At 43.5% G+C, this 24,102-nt stretch overlaps 1 protein-coding gene across 4 annotated transcripts in view; it reads right to left on the bottom strand.

Annotated features, from left to right (window-relative positions):
- Positions 1-1,989: 1,989 nt before the first annotated feature.
- Positions 1,990-24,102, bottom strand: part of GAD1 (glutamate decarboxylase 1) — a 62,569-nt gene continuing 40,456 nt past the window's right edge. For all 4 annotated transcript variants that reach the window (XM_083629252.1, XM_083629253.1, XM_083629251.1 and 1 more), the window contains exons 7-17: positions 22,977-23,089; positions 22,157-22,272; positions 17,732-17,811; positions 17,491-17,545; positions 16,961-17,077; positions 15,743-15,807; positions 12,645-12,723; positions 10,926-11,075; positions 9,509-9,616; positions 6,803-6,892; positions 1,990-6,172 (exon numbers count right to left, since the gene is read on the bottom strand). In XM_083629252.1, coding sequence (XP_083485378.1) covers positions 5,999-6,172; positions 6,803-6,892; positions 9,509-9,616; positions 10,926-11,075; positions 12,645-12,723; positions 15,743-15,807; positions 16,961-17,077; positions 17,491-17,545; positions 17,732-17,811; positions 22,157-22,272; positions 22,977-23,089 — 1,147 coding nt within the window. In that variant the 3' untranslated portion in view covers positions 1,990-5,998. The remainder of the gene's footprint in view (positions 6,173-6,802; positions 6,893-9,508; positions 9,617-10,925; positions 11,076-12,644; positions 12,724-15,742; positions 15,808-16,960; positions 17,078-17,490; positions 17,546-17,731; positions 17,812-22,156; positions 22,273-22,976; positions 23,090-24,102) is intronic.

Genomic DNA, 24,102 nt, shown 5'->3' with positions numbered 1-24,102 from the left:
AATCCACAGGAAAATGACTGAAGCAAAGGCAAGGAGTCTCCTTGTGACTGTAATGGAGATGGGTGAAACGTGAATTTAACTAGTGTAAAACATCGAGGCTGGTTGCGAGTACTGGTCAGATTTTGCAGAAGCATGCATATCCAGTCCCCCCCCCAAGGCAGGAACATATAAGTTATGCACGGGATAATTGCTTTACAACATGCAGGTCAAATAGCCGAGAGCTAGCTGCTTGCTGAAGACATACAGCAGCCTCTGGATTTATTTATGAAATCATTTCGATAGAGTGGGATGTGCGCATGACGACTTCCAACACAGCAATGAAATTAAAACCTGGTGCCATATTTGACAAAGAAAGATAACCTGGAACAAACTGAACTTCTACTGTGCTTCCTTTGAATACAGTGGTACCTCGGGTTACGTACGCTTCAGGTTACATATGCTTTAGGTTACAGACTCCGCTAACCCAGAAACAGTGCTTCAGGTTAAGAACTTTGCTTCAGGATGAGAACAGAAATCGTGCTCCGGCGGTGTGGCAGCAGCAGGTGGCCCCATTAGCTAAAGTGGTGCTTCAGGTTAAGAACAGTTTCAGGTTAAGAACGGACCTCCGGAACGAATTAAGTACTTAACCTGAGGTACCACTGTACAGCTAAATCAGCTGGAGGGGTTTTGGGCCACCCTAAATTCCACTTGCTGAACCCCAGCTGAGCCAGCATAGCCCTGCCTAAGCCAAGCTGAGAGTGTTTGGCCAGGACAGCCCAAGATCTTCCTATTCCAAACTTGCTCATTGCGGCGGGTGTGGGCTGCACTGTAAATGAGCCACATCCTGCATAGATTTGCCATTCTGCCTAATCAGAATCTACTTGGTAGGTTACAGCTCATTCAGTAGGGACTCTTGATCAAGCCTCACATTGGGCAAAATATTTCTGCCTTGCTGGGGGCTACCCTTGCGATCCCTTCCAACTCAACAATTCTAGGATTCATCCGCAAAAATGTGGTGTATGGATACAAGAAAGCTCCATGAAGGTTTTTACTTGAGAAGTTGTGGTGAGGTTCAGTTCAGCTGAAGGGGAAATAGAGTTGACTCCTCTAATTGGTTTTCTGTGTTAGTCTTTCTAGAAAAACAACTATCTAAATCAGCAACATATATGTAGGGAGAAGGAGGGAGTACCGCTATAGCAAGTTAATAAATACTCCATGCAGGCTGATGATAGCAGTCTCAGGAGAAGCCCCAGAAATTGGTTTGGGATGTCAAGTACCACAGAGTAAAGTTGCAGTCCCTACTTCACAGGATCTCAACAGGAACGCAGAAAGATAATCCACTAAAGAATCTTGAACATGTCTAGTACCTCATCAAACACATCCTCATAAGAGTAACTCTTACCTTCCTCATACATTTGTTATAGCCAGCGTTATTTTTCTAGAAAAAGAGGTGCCGGAACTCACTATGAACGCCTCCCTTGTTCTGTTTATAATGGCAATGGTACCCACCTGAGAGGGGTCAGAAGTGAGTTCTGGTGAGTTCCGGCTAAAAAAAATGTCCTGATAATAACATGTTATTCAAATGGCAATTATTGTGGGGCTAAAAAGGTAATCATAAGATGGGAATGATTAGAATCTGGAGGGTTCTGAGAAATGAAGGAGCTTGGAAGCTTGGAAGAGTTATTTCACAGTGGCAGCCAAAAGCAGGAAGAGTTTATTACAAGCCTCAGAAAATGCCATTATGGAATCTCCTTAAGTAAGGGAGAAGAGCTGGTCACAAATTGTTAAGTTATAGAAGAGTGAAAGGAACTCTGTAACAGCCTATTGCTGATTTTGCACTGAGGAACCTGAGCTCTATTACCATGGCAAAATGCCAATATTCAAACTTCTTGTGCCAGTTCACTTATTATTGTTCCCTTGGGGCAAGTGTCTTCTGCACAATGACTCTCTTCATCCGCACCTCAACAGCATTTACAGTAGCTTTTACTGTGAAACAATGACATTATTGGCTTTAAAAAATGAATTTATTTTATTTTATTTATTTTATTACATTTTTATTTCACCCTTCCCCCAAGGAGGATAGGGTAGCATATACAACCCCCCTCCTCCCTTTTTTATTTTTGCCTCACAACAACCCTGTGAGGTAGGTTAAACTGCTGAGGGTGTGTCAACATCCTTTGACGAGCATCATAGTTGAGTGAAGATTGGTACTTGAGTCTCCCTGGTCTTAGTCCAACTCGCGTTCCTCTAGGTCTTCGCCACAGAGGACTCTTTGTGCTCCTGTTTGGAGATGCTTTGCTGTTCCGCTAGACTTGCCTCCCAACTGCTGCAGGACCAGTGGGCAAGCTATCTTCACATTGGCTTTGGGTGGCGGGGCAAGGGAAATTGCACTTTAATGCAACTATGGGAAAAATCTGACACAAGGGCCTTCTTGGTAGTGGCATCCTGTGGAATGCCCGCCCATCAGATGTCAAGTAACTATATAACCTTTAGAAGACATCTGAAAGCATCCCTCCATAGTGAAGCTTTTAAATGTTTTATTAGGTTTTTATATGATGGAAGCAGCCCAAAATGTTGGGGCAACCCAGTCACATGGTTGGGTACCAGTAATAGATTATTTTTTTATTATTAAGGGCCACCAGGTTTCCACATTTGGTCTGTGAGGCTCTTTTTGGACAAGCCACGCGTACCTGCTCATACCGGATGCCATATATAATGTCAGGTTTCTGGTAGATTAGAGATGCAGCTGCACCAAAAGGGATTTTTCCACCTTGCACAGTGCTTTGCAACTGCCGCCCATCAGCTGTTCCTTGGAGCTTTCGAAGCACCATGAATGGCCTAAGGAGTTTTGAAAGGTAAGCAAATATCTACATGGTGGCAACGTTGGAACATTTGACTAGCGTCAAAAAAATATGTCATCAGTCAGCTGATTGGCATGCCAACCTTTCGCTTGGCGATTAGAAAAGAAATCAAAAGCCTAAGAAGAAAGTCTCCCATATTTCAATCAGAAGAAAAAGTTAGCATGGGCGCCACTGCCGATGGTACCTGTGGTAGGTGTTCAGCCTTTGCACCATTGAGACTTGCACACAAAGTCCCAAGTGTCAAAGGAAGCTACTTAACAAAAAGGCTTATTGACTTGTGCTTCCTTGTTTGTAGCTGAAGATCAATATAACTCCAAGTCTGAACACCCTGCAGGTAGATTGTATCTAAGGACTATAAGGAAGTGGTACCTGTCCTGTGTTAGGAGCTGCGTAAAACAAAATGATGGTTCCGAAGCAGAAATAGCAGGATCTCTACTGCAAAGGACTGCAGAGTGGTTTTATTATCACTACGGCTCTGGATTAGATAACAAACATAGATCATCTCCTAGATGTTAAAGTCAAGATGCAAGAAGGGGGTCATAGAACAGGAAGAGCCCATTATCTTTACTGCACTGTCTTGGAAAGATTAAAGAGGGAGCAGGAAGTTCCTTCACTAGAAACAGAACGAGAGACCTATCACACCATGCCTAAAAAAATACAGATGTGGCTCTCTCTTTTTCATTTCAGAGCAAAACTTTCTATATTTGGAGATTAATTAGAGGCAGCAGATGTTAAGACTCTTTGCAAACGGCTTCTCGGTTGTTCCATCCAAATGCTATTAAAAAATACCATATGGACATTTAACACATTTAGGGCAGTCTAGACACATCTCGATCCAGGAGCGCTGATCACAGAAGAAAGAACCAACTAGAGATAGAGAGCGAGAGAGAGGGCACCCAAAGCGGAGGGGGGCATGGGGGCAGGGAGCAACTTTTAAATGCTGTTCATTTCACACTTGGAAACCCAAAAGGTAAAAGCTACACATATGCCAACAAACATTCGTCGAAATATTGCTAATGTTTTCCAACAAAGCAATTGGTTGCTTTGTTTTAATCCAGGCCATAAAGTTACCTGTGCAAAACTTCAGTTGATGTATATACATTCCATTCCTTTCCATGGGACCCGCGTGTTGGTAACTTGGTGCAGGGCTGTAGTCCTTAGCATTCATTATGTGCTGGAAAAGCGAGGCCTTAAAACTGAAGCTAATAGCCAAAGCAGCATATCCGGGAAGGCTCTTCAGTCAGAAGATGTTGCTTGAGTCAAGTTACTCTGTTGGCAGACAGTTCTATCGGTTCTGCGACTTTGTTAGCTCCTAGAAGGGCAGTTGACTGAGAATCTGTAATACTGACTACCTAGCAAATAAAATCGGAGGCAAATCTGATATCTTTAACAATGTGGAAATCACTGTGGCAAGAGAGCCATACATACGTGAAATATCCTGTGGCAAGCTTTTCCTTCTCTCTTATAAACTCCAAATGACGATGTGGTACCCTTCTGAGGTTCATGAGATCTGGGAGCATGTTCACAGAATCATCACCACTCTTTGGGTATCTTGCCACAGAATTTATCTAAATAAATTACAGAGTTTGGCCCTAAACTACCAGGAGTATGCAGCGGCCTAATGTAAGCATTCATGATTCACTAAAAAAGCACCCAGAACACAGAACGTACAGCCAGACTACAGTACAATTAGTAAAGGCGACAATTCTATTAAAATGAAAGTATTTCATTAGGCTAAAGTCTATATACAGTGTTAGGATTCCTTATAGACAGTAAAATCATCTATTAAGTTATTGTTTTAAGGGCACTATTATATAAACGTTTTGACTAATTTTTAATCTTCTCTTTGGCTCACAAATACACTAAAATACCAATAAACATTATTTAGAACTTTGATAATTATATAAATAGGATACATTACAAATGGAAGAAAATACAAGACAGCTCTTTAGCATGGTAAATCTTTGCATATAAAGAAAGCAAACAGTTCATATACCGAGAACTGAACAGTTACCTTGCTGGAAAACTATTACATTTAGTTCCTCCCTCCTCCCGTGGTCTAACAGTAATGTATACAATCTACACAAATCAAATTCTAAAAAATACAACAATAATATTATGGCCTATCACAACATCTCAGCTACTACTATCCCCTGATATGACAACTAATGGGGGCATATATACATCTAGTAGGTGGTTCTCTTTAGGAAAGCGTTGCTGATTCTTTTATACATCAGAGAAGCACCAGCAACAAAGTTTAAATAAGGTTAAACATTAGTTCCTAAGAATCTACATCTTTAAAAACGTTTCCCTCATACATACCTAATTTCGTCTGGGATATGACGTTAGCCCAGTTATTGCATGATTTACCTTTTAGATTAAAACATTAGCTTCCTCCCACCCCAGTCCTAAATATTTGCACATCCTGGCCATGATCCAGTCAAAGCTAAGTCCTCTTAAGTTCCTTTGATTCCAGAGGGGCTTCAAAATGCTCACCTTTGGCTTGACTGCACCCATTAAAAAATCAGGAGAAACTTAGGGAGGTGGATGGTGCCCAGTGCTATCCATTCAAACCAAGGGAGGTAACTCCCAAGCAGTGAGGGTGTTGGGGTATAATCTTCCAAGCAATGCTATAGTCAAGCCTCATTAATTCAAATGGAGCTGTGTAGGAGCAGTCCTTGACTGAGGACACCTCTGCACTGGAAAATATACTGTGAATTACTCTTAGGCTCACCACCCCTTTATTTATAATATATATATATATTCATTTATTTATATTATATATATATTACTATACACATCTGTTGTGCAGAGTTCTTAATTGTCTACCTTAATACTATTAGCTTCCTGCTAACTAGATTTGCCAGGCTTTTAAATAAGGGCGGACAATGCATTTTAAGATAATATATTTTCCCCTTTTGGTAAAATAACCTACTAATACACATATATGTTTCATAATATACAGGAGTTTTTTCGTCATGGTTTTTCTTTTCTTTTTTAAGGAGGGTGTCTCAGAAGAATGGAACATTTAGAAAGGGATTACCTTAAAATGTGTTCTACAGAAGTGGTTACAAAAAAACCCAAACAAACCAAAACCAGAAGAAGCCAGTACTGGAAAATAGTGCTGTTAGAGAAGTAAAACGGGTCATTTGAGGGGATTACAGATCTTGCCCCAGTCTTTCTATCTCCTCAATGAGGAAGTCAATGTCAGACTTGGTAGCTGCAGGGTTTGAGACAACCATTCGGAAGAAGTTTGCTTTATCTCCCTGTGGCTGATATCCAACCATCGTGGTACCTGACTCCATCATCAGCGCCTTGATTTTGGGTGCGACCTTTTTGATTCAAATAGAAAAAGGGAAATGTTTAGTCCTTTGTTTCTTTACTGGAGTAGCCACGTGAAAAATCTCCTTCCTTATAAGATTTCTCAGAAACTTATCTCTGGATTCTCACAGAGCTAGACCTCTGGCCTTGGCTTAGAGAAGGTTGAGCCATCTTCACAGAGGTCAACTATTACATGGTTTTCTTGTATTTGTTTTACTGTGAGGACTTGCCCTGAAATGCTTAAAGGTAAAGGTAAAGGGACCCCTGACCGTTAGGTCCAGTCGCGGGCGACTTTGGGGTTGCAGTGATCATCTTGCTTTACTGGCCGAGGGAGCCGGCGTTTGTCTGCAGACAGCTTCCGGATCATGTGGCTAGCATGACTAAGCTGCTTCTGGCAAACCAGGAAATGCTGTTTACCTTCCCGCTGGAGTGGTACCTATTTATCTACTTGCACTTTGACATGCTTTCAAACTGCTAGGTTGGCAAGAGCAGGGACCGAACAACGGGAGCTCGCCCCATCATGGGGATTTGAACTGCCAGCTGAACTTCTGATCAGCAAGCCCTAGGCTCTGTGGTTTAGACCACAGTGCCACCCGCGTCCCTCTGAAATGCTTAAGAGTAATTAAAATAGATACGATTACCCTATGTAGCTTTTCTCTCCTCTCCTCCGAGTCTGGGATCCCTCTGAGACTTGGTGGAATGTACCAGAAGCAAACATTTGTGTGTTCAGGCTATAAACACAGAAATGAAACAAAGCAAACTCATCAAAATGGTAGGTAAATAAAATACTAACACAAAAATTCAGATTTAAAAAACAACTCACCACACACCAAACACTTTGGGTGATGTACCCCAGTGTTACCCCCTGCTCCCCAAAGTTTAGGAAATTTAGGATTGGGAGTTTGGCTGAGCATGCAAGCGATGAATAGGGAAGCTTGGATCAGGAGCTGTTGTAAGTCATCACTGTGAAAGGAACCTCCTCTCAACCACAACTGGAAATTTTGCTTGTTAATAAATAGCAACAGCCAATAGATGCAATTCTGTATGTAGCTACCATCCTGAGACTCTCTCTCCAGATCTTTTTTTACATTAGTTCATAATGAATCTGCAATACAAACAGCCCATTTAGGACTAAGTGGATGAGAACACATTCTGTCCCTCCCGTCACTCCTGTGCCAGCAAAATCCTCAGTACATACAGAAAGGCACTCTCTCCTGTTAAAAGACAGAGAATCAGTTTTTTTAAGTTAAATAAGGAACTGGAGCACACTCAAGTGTCCAATCAGCCAAGGTTTATGAAGTGAAACCACCAGAAAGCACCAGTAGCAGAATTAACAAAAGTAGCAACCTTTGCAGCGCAGAAAATGAAGCGTGGAATCTCAGCTAAGAGCAGATTACTTTAGGGTTGCCAATCAGTTTATGAGCCTTATCTTCCTAAGGATGCGCGGCCTTTAGTTGCCAGTGCCATTCGTTCGACTTGTGGCACATCACAATATCTTCTGAGGCGAAAGAGGGGAAGGGAAATCCAGAGAAGGTGCTTACAAAAGCCCAGTGGATTTTCACACTTTGAACTTTCCTATTCGGTGGCTTTGCATGAAGAAGCGCAGGATTCCTGCCTCCGTGGAATACTCTCCAATGGTCTTTTGAACGGGCAATACTTCTTTGTTAACTGTTTGTGGTGGTGCATAAAGCCCACCCAAAAGTGACTCCAGATCAGTAGTGGATAGTGCAGTGGGGCAGACCTCCCGGTGGTGAATCACTGGCTTACTGGGAGCGATTGGCTCCCCTCGTGCATTTGCGCTGTACCCTGCTGCCTCACGGCTCCCCGTAAGCAGCAGCGACTCACCTGCCAGGTAGTCAGGTAAGTGCTTCACCACCACCATGCTGTCAGCTACTGCTTGAGGTTTAGAGCATTGCAGCGATGCTGAAATTCCACATATCCCTATGTTCGTTTAGTAGCAGCTCCTGTATTTTCCAATATACGTTCTCTGTCACGTTCCAGTTGTTTACAGCCGAGCCCCACCCATATTGCAAAGTGATTCGCCACCAACACCAATTTAAAAAGCGTTTTGTCTTTTGGCATGGTGTGCTATTATTCGGCAAAAGGAAGCCTAAAATCCTTCTTGGGCTCATGGAACTGGTTCCATGGTTTTTGGATTGCTGGCTTGTACATAGGGGTCACCAACATGGTACCTGCCTTCTATGGCATCTGCAATATCTTCTCTGCCTGCTGGAATTAGGCTTGAAAGAAGCCTTCTGTTATTGACAACAGAGCAAGTTGTGGGATGTGTGTGTGTGTGTATGTGTACAGGGCCAGATTTAGGTTTGATGAGGCCCTAAGCTACTGAAGGTAATTGGGGCCCTTTATATGTCCAGCTGCCCTTTGTCAACAACAAATTGTCACTGTTTTTTGTGTTGAATATCTGCTATATGGTAATTTATGGATCTAACAGGTATCTAAAACCATTTGCATATAACAAAATATGTATTTTATCAAAGTAATTGTTGAACTGAAATACAATTAAGAAGTAGTATATTAATAGTGAAATAATTATTAAGCTCTAACTTAATTTTTTTAAAATTCATAACAAACTTAATAATGCAAACGCATTAGCTGCATGCTACACATTGCCATGCAACCAGTCCATGCAGAATGTAGGCACCCTATATATAGAAATGAGCAAACCAGTGATATTTTAGGGAGCAGGCTAGCAGGCCATTACCTACACCATAGGAGCCTACACAACACAAACACTGTTGCCTTATGTAGGTTTTATTTTATTTGTTTTTTATCTTATATTTTGGAAATGTAGATCCAGGTTTTTTCCTTTATTTTTTTTTTGGGGAGCCCCCAAGAGAGTGGGGCCCTAAGCTATAGCTTGTTTAGCTTATACGTAACTCCGACACTGTGTGCGTGTGTCTACAATGGTTTCTCCAGTTTTCAAATGTGTCCACAGACCCCAATAGAGTCTACATGCAAGCATCGTACAGTTCTAGTTGCAGCTAAGTACTTATACTGCAGTTTTGTCCTTTAAAAGCAAGCAAGCAAGCAAAGAAAAACAAGTGACCATTTGCCCAGTTAGCTGAAACTGGGGTTGGGGCGGGGAATTACATTTCAAGGCTTTTGTTGGCAAAGGGTGCACGAAAACCTGGGGCCTGCCGCGAGCCAACCAAAGTTCAGCACTTTTACACCCCATTGACTTCAGTTGGTGAGTCAAACATGTAGTTAAATATCCCCCATTGAAAATAGCACTAGCTTTAAAGTACTTAACTCTGGGCTGGATGGTGCATTTTCTATTCCCCAAATGCCCATTTTTAATTGAAAGTATTTTGTGGCCCATTGCTTACCTCTCCTTCGAAAACCATCTCAAACTCCTCTCTGTTCTTAATTTTATTATAGAGGTATTCTGCTAATTCAAGACATTTGTTGATCTGACTTTCGAATCCCACTGTACCCTGTTTTGAAAAAAAGAAAGATATTTTTAAATTTCAGTTCTGTACTCTTCCTTGCACATATTTGCTCTGGTTAGCTTTGAGTATAAAATATTTGTGTTCAACTATATTTATTTTCCATGTTATTCTTTTAAATTCTGAAGGTTGCTAAACTATGGAATATTCTTTTGAAATTTTGAAGTTGTATATCTTCATCTTTAGGGTCTCTGTAATTTTTAAATTTTGAATCCACTATTTAATTTTACAAATTGCACCATGTTTTCTAGCCTGTGTGAAATAAGAATCTTTAAAAAATGAACTATAAATAATATGTCCTTCAAGCAGACCCGAATTTTCAATATATTCCTTTTTTAAAAGAAATACAGGTTTTGAAAATAGACTTACAAGCATATACACATATATTTAGTTTTACTTGAACAAAAAGAACCATTAGTTTAAATGCCTTTACTTATAAGCATTCTTTTGTTGTTTTATTTTCCTGTTACAAAATTGTACACAAATGAATAATAAACATGACCAGATAAAAATTAAATTCTTGTAAGCATTCTATTAAGCAATTGCCAAAATCTGTATTGGGAGAAGTTAGGGTTCTGGGGATCAGTCTATCCAAAAACAATCTTGTGGAAAGGAATGTAGTTTTGCTAAAAGTTTCCAAAAACCCCTTCCTCCCACATCTGTGAAGATATAAACATTTAGGACTAACAGATTTGGGTTTCTGGGAACTTAAGGCTACAGTGATAAACCCTAATAATAATAATAATAATAATAATAATAATAATAATAATAATAATAATTTTATTATTTATACACCACCCATTCTGGGTGGCTCCCAACAGAATATTAAAAATACGATAAAACACCAAACATTAAAAACTTCCCTAAACAGGGCTGCCTTCAGATGTCTTCAGATAGTTGTTTATTTCCTTGACATCTGATGGGAGGGTGTTCCACAGGGCGGGCGCCACTACCGAGAAGGCCCTCTGCCTGGTTCCCTGCAGCTTCACTTCTCGCAGTGAGGGAACCACCAGAAGGCCCTCGGAGCTGGACCTCAGTGTCCCGGGTTGAATGATGGGGGTGGAGATGCACTTTCAGGTATACTGGGCCGAGGCCATTTAGGGCTTTAAAGGTCAGCACCAACAATTTGAATTGTGCTTGGAAACGTACTGGGAGCCAATGTAGGTCTTCCAGGACCGGTGTTATATGGTCTCGGCGGCTACTCCCAGTCACCAGTCTAGCTGTTGCATTCTGGACTTAGTTGAACTATCTTCTCACATAAAACTGATGTGCATTTTTCTGACATTTTATTGCTTACCTTGGCTTTCCACATCAACCAGAATTTGAATATGTCCACATGGCGACCACACTGTATTGCTTTATCCCCAGTGTCATAAGTTATATCGTATTGCTTATCTTGTTGGAACAGATATCCTGCACACATCTGGTTGCAACCTTGAAGTATGCCCTGTTGGAAAAACACCCTCTTCAAATATAAGAAATCAAGCAGTAGATAAAATATAGTGTGTCGCATGCACAGAACATACTGTATGTGCACGGCATTCCACTTAGATTCCCAAGGGAATCTAAGCTCGATTTTCACGCCCACCTAGATTTTCTTCGTCAATTCTCACTTCAGCAACTCCCCTCGTTGCATGGCCTGCTCATGGCTGCAAAACAGAAAGCAGCATTTGCTGCCCATGTAGTCTTTTTTGCATGTGTATTATTAGTTCTCCTGGATCTCGGGCCAGTTTTGTGACTATTAAGCATGTAACTACAAAAACCAATGGCAGCGTCCGACAGTGATCTTCCTATCCATGAGTTACATCATCCGGACAGGATAAACTCACCCTTAAAGCCCTCCACACCAGCAAAATGCGGCACTGCGCCAACGTAAAATATTACAATGGCGTAGCAACGTCCTTGTGCCATCAGGAGATCTTCAACATGGCGGAGAAGAGGTGAATGGTGGGTGTAAAATGTGGCACAGTTAATGTATGGAGCACCTTAAAAGCACATTGACTACTGTGGACTCAGTTACACTAGACAACTTTACTTATTTGATGTTCCTCGGTTATCCTTTATAGTGGAGTTTTTAGTAGGAAAGAAAGCACAGTGGAATCACCAAATCCCATTTGGCAGCCATAGGAGTCAGTTGGACCTACATCAACATAAGGGATTCTAGGTTCCACCAGGACTACAGGCGTGGCATGCCAATGCCACCCTGGAAACCTTGTTGAAGGGTTGGAATAAAAATACTCTAAACAAATAAATCCAGGGCTTTTTTTCCAGCTCAAAGTCGGTGGAACTCCGTTCCGGCACCTCTCAGGTGGGCGCCATTGCCATCCTAAGAGAATGAGGGAGGTGATTATGGTGAGTTCTGGCACCTCTTTTTCTAGAAAAAATAAAGTAAAGGTAAAGGGGCTCCTGACCACTAGTTCCAGTCATGACCGACTCTGGGGTTGCGGTGCTCATCTCGCTTTATTGGCCGAGGGAGCCGGCGTACAGCTTCCGGGTCATGTGGCCAGCATGACTAAGCCACTTCTGGTGAACCAGAGCAGTGCACAGAAACGCCATTTACCTTCCTGCCGGAGCGGTACCTATTTATCTACTTGAACTTTGACGTGCTTTCGAACTGCTAGGTTGGTAGGAGCAGGGACCGAGCAACGGGAGCTCACCCCGTCGCGGGGATTTGAACCGCCGACCTTCTGATCGGCAAGTCCTAGGCTCTGTGGTTTAACTCACAATGCCACCTGTGTCCCTTCTATAAAAATAGCACTGAATAAATCCAATAGAAAGGCGAGAAGAGTGAAAGTCTTTGGCCTTGTAGCTATAACAACCACAGACTTAAATTGGTTTAGTAATCACGCTTTTTCCTCCAGGAAATCCTAAGGATTTGTAGTTCTTTGGGAGATCTCTCACAGAGTCCTCAGCAAACTACAGCTCCCAGGATTCTTTGGGAGAAGCTGTAAAGGTAGAAACAACATAATTGTGTTTGCTCTGTACCATTTAAAAAGAAATCGACATGCAAGCAAACCTTTTCCCGAAGAAGAATGGCAGAGCATTGTAATAAAACCCCCATCATCTTGTGTGGATTCCATGTGACAGAGTTGGCTCTACAAAAGAAAAGAATGTGCTTAGAATTAATGGAGTAAGAGATTTAGCCTTGCTGGATCCAGAGCAGGGCCATTTTCCAGAGCCTGGATCCCAGTGGGACTTACTTACTCTTTGAGATGGTTGGGACAAAATATCTCCTGGGCTTACAAATACATCTCCTATCTGCAATATGCAGTTTGTGGCATATTTTCCCTCACTCCGATGTCAAGACCCTGCACCACCAGGACTAATAAGGTGAGAGTGGTCTATACTAGGAATACGAGATGACAAAAATTGCCAATAGTCTTATTCTGTGGGGCAAGCATTGCAGCCGAAGGTTGGAATTGCACTAAGGGAAGCTGTCTTTTCAGGATTAATGTTACTGGTAAAGAGAGAATACTGAGAAGCTGATAGCGTAATGAATGGTAATTAATTACTGTCGGGTCTATGCTGATTAGCTGATACTGTAACTTCATTCCTGAAAGAGCCACCTTCTAGAAACAGACGTGAGAATTTCTATAAGTTTAGGCAAACAGGATATTCATTTCCCACTAATTGTCCCCCCCCCCTTTTTAAAATACAGTTGTTGACATGGGCTGGTGTTTGAAATTTCCTGAGATACGCAATCCCCACATTATCACCAAGATGTGCTAGCAAGTGATATGCAAAATCTCCTCTCTAGAAAACCAGGAATGGGCAAAAGGTGGATCAGGAATGGCTGGTAGACCGGTCCCCTGAGAGACTAGCAGTAGATCAGCAAAGGTTTCTGACCTCCAGTAGTTTAACAACACCAACAGTGTCTCTCTTCATCTCTTTTTCTGGCTGTTGAAATGAAGAAAATTTGGGAGAGATTTGGGCATGTGTTCAGATATACTCGGTGTCCTTCTTTAGATTTGAGTTTATGTCCGCCCCCACTAAGCTACTATGCAAGCACATCACAATTACAATTTATTTATTTATTTACGGCTATTAGCCCATAAAATATGTACAAGCACATCACACAAATTGGTGGGTCTCAGGGATATAGTAAGATTAAGTCGTTCCCACAAGTCTGGACTCTGCCGATTCCTGCTCTAAATAAACTGCAAGGTGCAGTGAATGTTGTTCAGATATAACAGCTTCTGTGAGAAAGCTGACATTATGATCCTTCAGTTCTGTAGATCCAGCCTGTTAAAGATATGAATCTCATGCAATGACCAGGGCATTAAAAGTGTACAACAGTGGGACTGCTTCCGTGACCAAGATGATCAAGGGTCTGGAAACCAAGCCTTATGAGGAACGCTTGAGGGAACTGGGTATGTTTAGCCTGGTAAAGAGGAGACTATGGCAGTCATCTTCTAACATCTAAAGGGATGTCACATGGAGGATGGAGCAAGATTGTTTTCTGCTGCTCCAGAGAGTAGGACCTGAACCAATGAATTCAAGGTACAAGAATGGAGATTCCTACTAAACATCAGGAAGAACTTTCTGACAGTAAGAGCTGTTCGACAGGGGAAAAGACTCACATGAAAGGTGATGGACTTTCCTTCCTTGGAAGTCTTTAACCAGAGGTTGGGTGGCCATCGGTCATGCATGATCTAGCTGAGATTCCTGCATTGCAAGAGTTTGGACTAGATGACCCTCGGGATCCCTTCCAATTGTACAATTCTGTGATTCACCATTATTGGCACATATTGTTTGTGAGCATCTTCGTGGTCTTTCCAAAATTGGCAAGTGTTGCCTGTGGCAACTCTAGTTAGAGAGTGTGTGCCCTTCCCAACACACATAGATCAATGCAGTCGATTAATGCAAAAATACAATAAATAGCAGAACCACTGGGGCCAGTTATTGCCAATTACTGATGACAGCTCCAGCACTGACCAGGGTGGAAGGCAGGCCACAAGCTGAGCGCAGTTCACAGAGAGTGTGACTGTGAAGTGACACAAAGCTAACAGCTGATGCAGGTCTCGCTAATTTTTGTCCCAAAGCATCTCACTCATGAGACACTGTATGATCTTCTATCTGGAAGATAAATTGTATATCGAGGAGTTAGTGATCTAACATGGTTGCCCTACTTGCCTCTGTTCCTTCCCCTTCTTATCTCTTGTTAGGTTATTTGATGGCATGAGAACAGCCTTTAATGTCCTAATCAGTTGGGAGGAAGTGATAGTGCTAGGTACCTTCTTTGATGTTGAACATTGGTTTGAGAAAGTGAGGCATTGGGAGTGGGTGGCTAATGAATAATCCGCACATAGCCAGTAATGAATGATCTGCACGTAGCCAGTCGGGCAAGCCACACAGGCTTGTTGTTGTTTAGTCATTTAGTTGCCGCCGACTCTTCGTGACCTCATGGACCAGAGCACACCAGGCACTCCTGTCTTCCAGTGCCTCCCCCAATTTGGTCAAACTCATGTTATTAGCTTTGAGAACACTGTCCAACCATCTCTGCCATCCCCTTCTCCTTGTGCCCTCAATCTTTCCCAACATCAGGGTCTTTTCTAGGGAGTCTTCTCTTCTCATGAGGTGAATCGGATGGTTGTGGGCAGAGTTTGGAGAAGCTCGTGCACAGACTGATCGGCTGCAGGGCCCTACAAACTGAGGCTACCTGGGGGAGTCACTTTGCTGCTTCATGAGGGCTTCCAAGTGGCAGATGGAAGTGCTTGCTTGGTATGTATATATTGCTTGCTGTTTTGAATAAAATCTTGAATTATCTCACTCACTTGTGTTTTGTATTACTTCTGACTCTCATGTTAAAAGAACCACCTTGCATTTGGCAAGATAGGTAACGAAGTCTCTCTTGTTTCATTCTGGTATGTAATGTAAATGTGAAACTTACACTGACATGAAAATTCTATTTTGCATAAAACTGCTTCTGTTCTACATGGACACATGGAATATTCCCCCCTCACATTGGACCTTTTATTCTTGTCAATTGCTCTTTTAAAAAAAATTCTATAATATTTTTAAGATAGGGGTTTATCTTCCCTAGGGTATTTGCAAAACGGCATATGTACCATGGAGAAGTTGCTAACTAAATAAACATGCAAATGAGAATAATACCTTTCTATGCCACTCAGCTTATGACGATGCTTCCTGGACATTAGCAATCCTCCGCCCCAGGCAGCCTGAAAGTGATGGAAGAAAGTTCAAAGGCTTAGGAGGAACCCTTCAAGTATCTGACACTCCACAGTTAGCAAAAGGATCAATGCTGTCAAAACTCTGGGCACTAAATTTCTGATGAAAACATTCATGATTTCACAAACAGGCGCTCTTCTTAATTTTGCACTTTCAAACAAGGAGAAGTGGCCGTGTGTTACTACAATACAAACACTAACAAGCAGAGTTGCTAGGAGGATACTCTTTTCTACTTAAAAATGGTAAAAAATTCAATATTTGCAGTGCAATCCTAAATGTGTTTATTCGGAAGTGTTGCGTGTGAAGACCCCCAAGACCTCTCAAAGAAAGACACAGTCGACACCAATATTAGTTTAAGGTTATTGGACATAATTTTGGCCACAACTTTATTGATTACAGAATGTGAGTGGTTTGCTTAGGCATTGGTTGACTAGCTGCGCCTACACCTCTGGCAGGGCAGCACTGATAACTGGACACCGACAGAAGTCAGTAAAGGTAAACAGACTGGGGGGGCACCGGTCCTACCACAGACACAGCCTCACCCCAAAATGCTCCCAGGTGCTCTGGCGTTGCCCTAACCCCTGGAAGGGGATCGGACAAAAGCATGGCGAGCCCCTGGATACCTTTAACGGAATACCCTATCGCACATTGGGAGAGGCAGGTGTGACAACCTCCCCTCCACCACACCTTGAACCAATGCCTAACCGCCAAACCTTACAAAGTTGTGACGATTTGCTACGCGGCAGGCGGAACCCAAGTGGCACCAGCCAATCAGCCAAATGGGAAAATTTCTACCGGCCCCTGCCCCAAAAGCAGACAACCCACACATAGCAAGGTCATAGCAAGACCCTAAATATAGGGAGGGTGGGCGGGTGATCAGATGCACGAGGTGCTAAGAGGAAGCTCGACGCAACGTCCCCCGGCTGCAAATTCTCTCAACCCCATTGGCCAGAATTGCCCCAGCAACAGAGGGACCCAATCGGGTTGTTGTGGCTATCCAAATGATCCCACCCACACAAACAGCGAGGCCAGTCTCACTGCAACATGTGGTGAGGACACGATTTGTGAGTCCCCCTGCTTTCAGTGAGATTTTATTCTTCGGCAAGTGTGTGTGTGCATAGGATCGCAGCTCGTCTTACTCACGTCCACATGGAGCCAAAGGTTGTATTTATCGCAAATGTCTGCCATCTCCTGAATTGGGTCAAAGGCCCCATAAACTGTTGTGCCAGCAGTTGCATTCACATAAAGGGGAACATATCCCTAGGAGGTAAGACAGAGGATAAAGTTCATGAGGAAACAAAAATGTGGAAACTGAAGCTAACTTCAGTTATTGAAACTGATTACAAGTTCTTTCATTAGTTTTTCTGCTGTGCATATTTTTTAACTGTCACATTTTCTTTCATTGGTTCCCCCAAAAGTCCATTTGAGGACTTGATGCAATCACCAGTGGATTATAAGTTTCTCCCCTTGCTGGGGGCCTGGGGGGGCAGTGGAGCTCCAGCAGCAAAGGGTTAGTATTGCACTGTAAATTAGTTTATTATTTCTTCCTTAGCTTGTCTTACACTGTGTGGTATGCATTTATGTAGAAGACAAAATGTATGTTACTTATGTTCATCTAAATAGGAAATATATTCAGGTCCCCCCCTCAAAAAAAACCAAAAAGTCAGGGTTACCTTTTGTTTGGCTTCCAGAATTTTGGCTTCCAAATCAGCTGGTATTATTTTGCCTCTGCAGTCAACGTGAAAGACAAAAACAAAGAATATTTTAAAACAAATGAATAAAGACCAAATAGAAGTGAACACTAACCATAGTTTAATTAATTCAACTGATCTAATTAGTAACAACATTAGTATATTGTTGCACAAAACAAAAAACAAATAAACTCAATACAGCTATTTTGCTATGGGAGCATACCTTTCGTTGCACTTTATTAAAATCACATTTTCTGTTCCAAAACCAAGTGCAGCTCCAGCTTTCTTTATTGAGTAGTGACTCTGCAAAAACAACAGTGACAAAAACACGTCAGCCCTTTTAGAAAGGAATGAAAGAAAATGAAGTCAAGTTTAGTTGTGCAGTAGCAACGGTTGCCAGCAGGAGATGCCCTAGCTGCTCATTGCAAGGGCCACACAACGAGAGGCTGAGAGCCAGTGTGGTGTAGTGGTTAAGAGCGGTAGTCTCGTAATCTGGGGAACCGGGTTCGCGTCTCCGCTCCTCCACATGCAGCTGCTGGGTGACCTTGGGCCAGTCACACTTCTTTGAAGTCTCTCAGCCCCACTCACCTCAGAGTGTTTGTTGCGGGGGAGGAAGGGAAAGGAGAATGTTAGCTGCTTTGAGATTCCTTCGGGTAGTGATAAAGCGGGATATCAAATCCAAACTCTTCTTCTTATACACTTTTCTGTGGCAGCTGCTTCCAGGCACAAACCAACCATTTATAGCAGGAGTCGGCAACCTAAGGCCCGTGGGCCACAAGCGGCCCATGGTGGTCGTTTAACCAGCCCATGGACCCTCGCCGCCTGCTCATTTGCCTCCCGTGTGGTGCACTAAACTGGAGCGGATCAGAGTGGGGACCGCCTTCCACAATGCTGGCTGCCTTCTCATTGGCTGCAGGAAGCTCCTGCAGCCAATGGGAAGCTGCGCATGCCTCCTCCACGCTGGAAGGAGCGCTGGAAATAGCATTTGCGTATGTATGCATGCGTGCGCACACACTCCGGCCCACCGTGGCGTCTGCGGGACCACGAACTGGCCCAAGCCACAAAAACTTTGCCGACCCCTGATTTATAGGATTTATAGGATTTATTTGAATGCAGAGGTAAAAGTCAGTGGGAATGGTCAGGAATAAGTGCTGAAATAAGGGTCAGACATGGTTTAGGAGCACCACAGCAAGCTATAAGCTCTAAACATTTCCAAAAATATATATAAAAAAGGAAGCGAAACAACAACCCAAAACATTATTACAACTAGGTCCCCCAGCTTGCCTAAAGATTAAAAGGAGAGATACAGTGGTACCTCGGTTTAAGAACAGCCACGTTTATGAACAATTCGGTTTACAAACTCCGCAAAACCGGAAGTAGTGTCCCGGTTTGCGAACTTTACCTCGGTCTCAGAACGGAATCCGAACGGTGGAAGGGCACCGGTGGAAAGAGGCCTCATTAGGGAAAGTGCACCTTGGTTTAAGAATGGTTTCGGTTTAAGAACGGACTACCAGAATAGATTAAGTTCATAAACCGACGTACCACTGTAGATACTAGGAATCAGATCTGTGGGGTGGGAGATTCTATTCCTTGATTCTGTGCGGACAGGCACTTTGTACACACGCACAGGCACTTTATTTGTTATGTAACATTACTATGAACGCTTCAGAAGGGGGCAGGGGAAGTGTTAATTAGTTGAGGACATGGTAAGCTCTAAACAGGGATCAGCAAACTTTTTCAGCAAGGGGCTGGTCCACTGTCCCTCAGACATTGTGGAGGGCCGGACTATATTCTGAAGAAAAAAAATGAACAAATTCCTGTGCCCCACAAATAACCCAGAGATGCATTTTAAATAAAGGGACACATTCTACTCATGTAAAAACACACTGATTCCTGGACTGTCCGCGGGCTGAATTGAGAAGGCGATTGGGCCACATCCAGCCCCCGGGCCTTAGTTTGCCTACCCATGCTCTAAGACAAATTAAGAGATATTTGGGGTGACTGAGCTTTGTGGATAATGCGAGGTATCACAAGCAACCACATCAAATGCTGCCAAGTACCGTATTTTTCGCTCGATAACACGCACCTGACCATAACACGCACATCGTTTTTAGAGGAGGAAAACAAGGGAAAAAACATTCTGAATGAAACAGTGGATGTATCATTTTTGTGCTTCATGCTGTGGCCACAGACATGTGATCTGATGGTGAATTTGGGGTGACCCAATGCAAAAATCCTGAGAATCCCTGTGGATCCATGCTTTGTAACCACGTTTTTGCACCATTGCAGCCCCAGGCAACAGTGGGTGTGTGATTTTGGGGGGGGGGGCAGGCTGTAGCCATGGACATGCTATGTGCTCTGATGGTGAATTTGGGGTGACCCAATGCAAAGATCCTGAGGATCCATGTTTTGTAACCACGTTTTTGCACCATTGCAGCCCCAGGCAACAGTGGGTGCGTGATTTGGGGGGGGGGCAGGCTGTAGCCATGGACATGCTATGTGATCTGATGGTGAATTTGGGGTGACCCAATGCAAAGATCCTGAGGATCCATGTGGATCCATGCTTTTTAACCACATTTTTGCACCATTGCAGCCCCAGGCAACAGTGCGTGTGTGATTTTTGGGGGGCAGGCTGTAGCCATGGACATGCTATGTGATCTGATGGTGAATTTGGGGTGACCCAATGCAAAGATCCTGAGGATCCATGTGGATCCATGCTTTTTAACCACATTTTAAGTGGGGAAGGAAGGAAAAATACAGAATGGACAAGGAGCACGAGAGGGGTGTGCAGAGAAGCAGCTGGCTAAGAATGCAGGAGAGGGGTTATAACGGGAGGGAGGAAAGGAAGGCAAAAGTTTTCCCTCACCTACCCACCCAAGCCAGCCAGCTCTCTCTCTCTCTCTCTCTCTCTCTCCCTCCTGCATGTTTTCAGCAGCACCGGAGCACAGAGACGACACTCTGCTTGCCTGGAGGGGAGGGGCTTTCCCTGCTCTTTGTTCCGTTTGAGCAAACACAGCAAGGAAACAGAGGAGGGTGGGCAGTAAGACCCTGAGGCAGAATGCAGGAAAGCAGCCACTTCCTCTTTTCAGGTTTCCCTTCTCCGAGACGCGCGATTTGATTTTTGCCTGATTTTTTTTGCCATTTGGCTCCAGGGACCACACATTCGCTCAATAACACGCACAGACATTTCCCCTTCCTTTTTAGGAGAAAAAATCTGCGTGTTATAGAGGGAAAAATACGGTAAATAAGACATCTTTTGTCTTCCTTACAGCCTCCTTGTCCCCAGCACTGCGCTACAATCCGGTTTGAGGAAAATCTCTGTACAAGTGTGGCCAGCGGTTTTGTCCACAGCTGTCAACTTACAGATTTGAAAATAAGGGATCAGCAGCCTCGAAAATAAGGGATCAGTAGCCAAAATAAGGGATTTTAGTCAACCAGCTGAAATACGAAGTTAAAAGGGACCAGATAATTTGGGAGAGGAGCGCCAGTTTTTAGCCCTTCGTTTCCAGAGGTTGCTGCTCAAGACACCAGCTGATGAAACACTGCAATTAAATAACTACAAGCAGCAACCACTTTTCACGCAAAACGAAGTCCAAGCTACGAAGATGCTGCTGTAGTTCTGTATCTTTTCTCTCGTGCTCCATCTGCAACTCTCAGTTCCATCAGGCGGGGCAGGAGGAAGAGGGGGGGGGAAATAGCGCCCGAAGTAAACCCGCAGATCAGACCATCTATGCTAGTCTACCACTACAAATATATGGGAGAAGCGCTTGCGGTCCTTCCTCCGCTTTCCCCCCTCTATGGTTAGCCTTTGGAACACCTGCCCGCGCCTCTGCCTCCTCCTCCTCTCTCTGAACTGCTTTCTCTATGGTTGCCCTCACTCTCCTCTCAAGGCTCCTCAGCAATTCATAGGCCATGCCAGGCTGCCCATCTCATCTGGGTCCTTCGGCGGCATAGCCGCAGTACGGCCTAGCAGGAGCAGCAGCAGGCAGAGGGGAGGCCCCAGGCAGAGATGCTCAGAGGATGGTGGCGGAAGGGCCCGAGGCTCCCACCAGTCCCAGCGGGGAGGGGCTCCCGGGGGCCGAGGCTGGTGAGAGGAGGCCGGGCAGCCAAGCAACACAGTTGGAGCCTCCCTCCTCCCTGGCTGGCAGGGAGGGAGGGAGAGGAGCTGCTTCCTTTGAAACCCGGGGAATTTAAGGGACATCATCAATAAGGGACAGCAGCGGGACATGGCGCTGGGATAAGGGAGTTTCCCGCCAAATAAGGGACGGTTGACAGCTATGGTTTTGTCACAATGAAACATTTGCAGGTGGGGAGGGGAATGTAAAACCCACTTCCGTGTGGCAGCCATGCCAGGCATACTGCCTCCAAAGTGAGCTTAGTGACAGAGACGGTGGCTAGAACCAACTCTAGGAAACAGCATCCTCAGAGGACCAACCATCCTCCTGTTCAACAGAACCTCCATCTAAGTCGTTGGAGGTCATTTTCTGTCACAGTTTTAGGGCCACCCCCAAATATGCAACTGGTGGTGTTGAAATCAGGCAGTCGTGCCCCTTCAGAATTGAGTTGACGGTGATGGAATGGCGTCTTCCTTAGGCCCCGCCCCCAAACAACTGCAGTAACAACAGTTAATTAAGCTTGTTGAGCTCACATGTTCTGAGGTAAAGAGGACCAGTTTAGGCACTGCAGCCATGCCTTTGGTTTTGACTTCTGGGAAATATTTGTAGCGGGCAGCCATGATGCTATACATATTGGATATAGCACCACCTGTAACAAGAGAACATGATAATAAAATGTTAGAAAAGAGATAAGAGGGAGGGCGGGAAAAGTTTGGTATTGCGAATGGAGGCAGAAAAGCATAGCTGGTGAAATGTGCTGTGTACATTTCATACAGGCATGGCGGAATTTAGAGGTGTGATGCAACAGAGTTGTTTGTGGTCTGCCCTCGACCCCCTAAGTTAGCCTGCCGCCTCGCTCTGCCCAATGGTAGGACCAATTGTTGCTTTTAATTGATCCTCTTAAAATGGCCTAGCAGATAGTAACTGATGCTTTTAATGCTGTTTTTAAACAAAGTAATTGTTAAGTTGTGGGTGAACATATCAGACGACACAGCGATTCCTCAAACAGCTCTTGTTTATTCACAGGCCAGAACAGAACTGAACTGAAGGGTTCAGCCAGCCTGCTTATATAGAGCTCCACTACAACGCAACAGTAACCATTTTCTGTAACTATCCAATCACTGAACGTCACTTTCGATCCCTTATTTGCATATGTGGACTGAACTATCTACAGTATCCCTCTGCTGGCCCAGGGTGAGAACTTCAGTACATAACAGTAATAAAGGTAAATGGACCCCTGACCATTAGGTCCAGCATACAGTTAAAAGCATACATGCTCAGCAGCTAGTTGTATTTTTCCAGCCTTAACCGACAACTTGGCATTTAGGGCAACATGTCAAAAATGGAACTTACCCGGTGAGAATATTCCATCTCCATCTTTATTTGACCATCCGATAATCTCTCTCATTTTTCGAAGCGTGATTTGTTCCATGAGGACAAAAACAGGTGCAATTTCGTATGTAAACCTGGGTACGTGAATAGACAATTGCAAAAAATAAATAAATTAAATGCCAATACCTGTTTCACAGGAATGAATATAAAAATGTTTATGCTTTCTGAAAAGATACTATTGTTTTTACAACCTTTATGGGACTCAGCCTACAATCCTATGCCCACTTAATAAACCCCACTGAATTCATTGTATATGTCTACTTCCGGGTAGACATGTACAGGACCGCACTTTCAGTTAACAACAGTCTGTTGTTTAAAACATTCAAGAATTGGGAGGAGAATACTGGTTGACAAAACAAGCATGAATACTGGAACACTGAAACTCTGTAAGAGCTTAAAAATATTAGCAGGATTCACATAACGCTTGTAATTTAAATTAACTATATAAAAATGGAGTATAACAAATTTAGATAATTAGAGGCAGTTAAAAGGGGACGTATCGGTACTTTGGAATCCAAGGGAGGGGTGGGAGAAAGTCCTGGGGTGAAGGGAACCCCATAAAGGTTTTGATATGACTATGGTTTTGTGAAATTAAGTGTATATTTCTGTGTGTACAGTGGTACCTCAGGTTAAGTACTTAATTCGTTCCGGAGGTCTGTTCTTAACCTGAAACTATTCTTAACCTGAAGCACCACTTTAGCTAATGGGGCCTCCAGCTGCCGCCGTGCCGCCAGAGCACGATTTCTGTTCTCATCCTGAGGTAAAGTTCTTAATCCAAGGTACTATTTCTGGGTTAGCGGAGTCTGTAACCTGAAGCATATGTAACTCGAGGTACCACTGTACATGTATATGTGTATGTGTGTATATAAAAATATGTTTCTTTTTGAAACTTTGAAAAAAAGAAACTCTGGGATTTATTTCCACAAAAGCAGGGGTCAGCAAACCTTTTCAGCAGGGGGCCGGTCCACTGTCCCTCAGACCTTGTGGGGGGGCCGGACTATATTTTTTTTTGGGGGGGGGAATGAACGAATTCCTGTGCCCCACAAATAACCCAGAGGTGCATTTTAAATAAAAGCACACATTCTAC

Source organism: Podarcis filfolensis (assembly GCF_964270895.1).
Source record: "Podarcis filfolensis genome assembly, chromosome: 1".
NCBI lineage: Eukaryota > Metazoa > Chordata > Lepidosauria > Squamata > Lacertidae > Podarcis > Podarcis filfolensis.
Note: the sequence above shows the minus strand (reverse complement) of the source record. Positions and strands in the feature narration are given on the sequence as shown.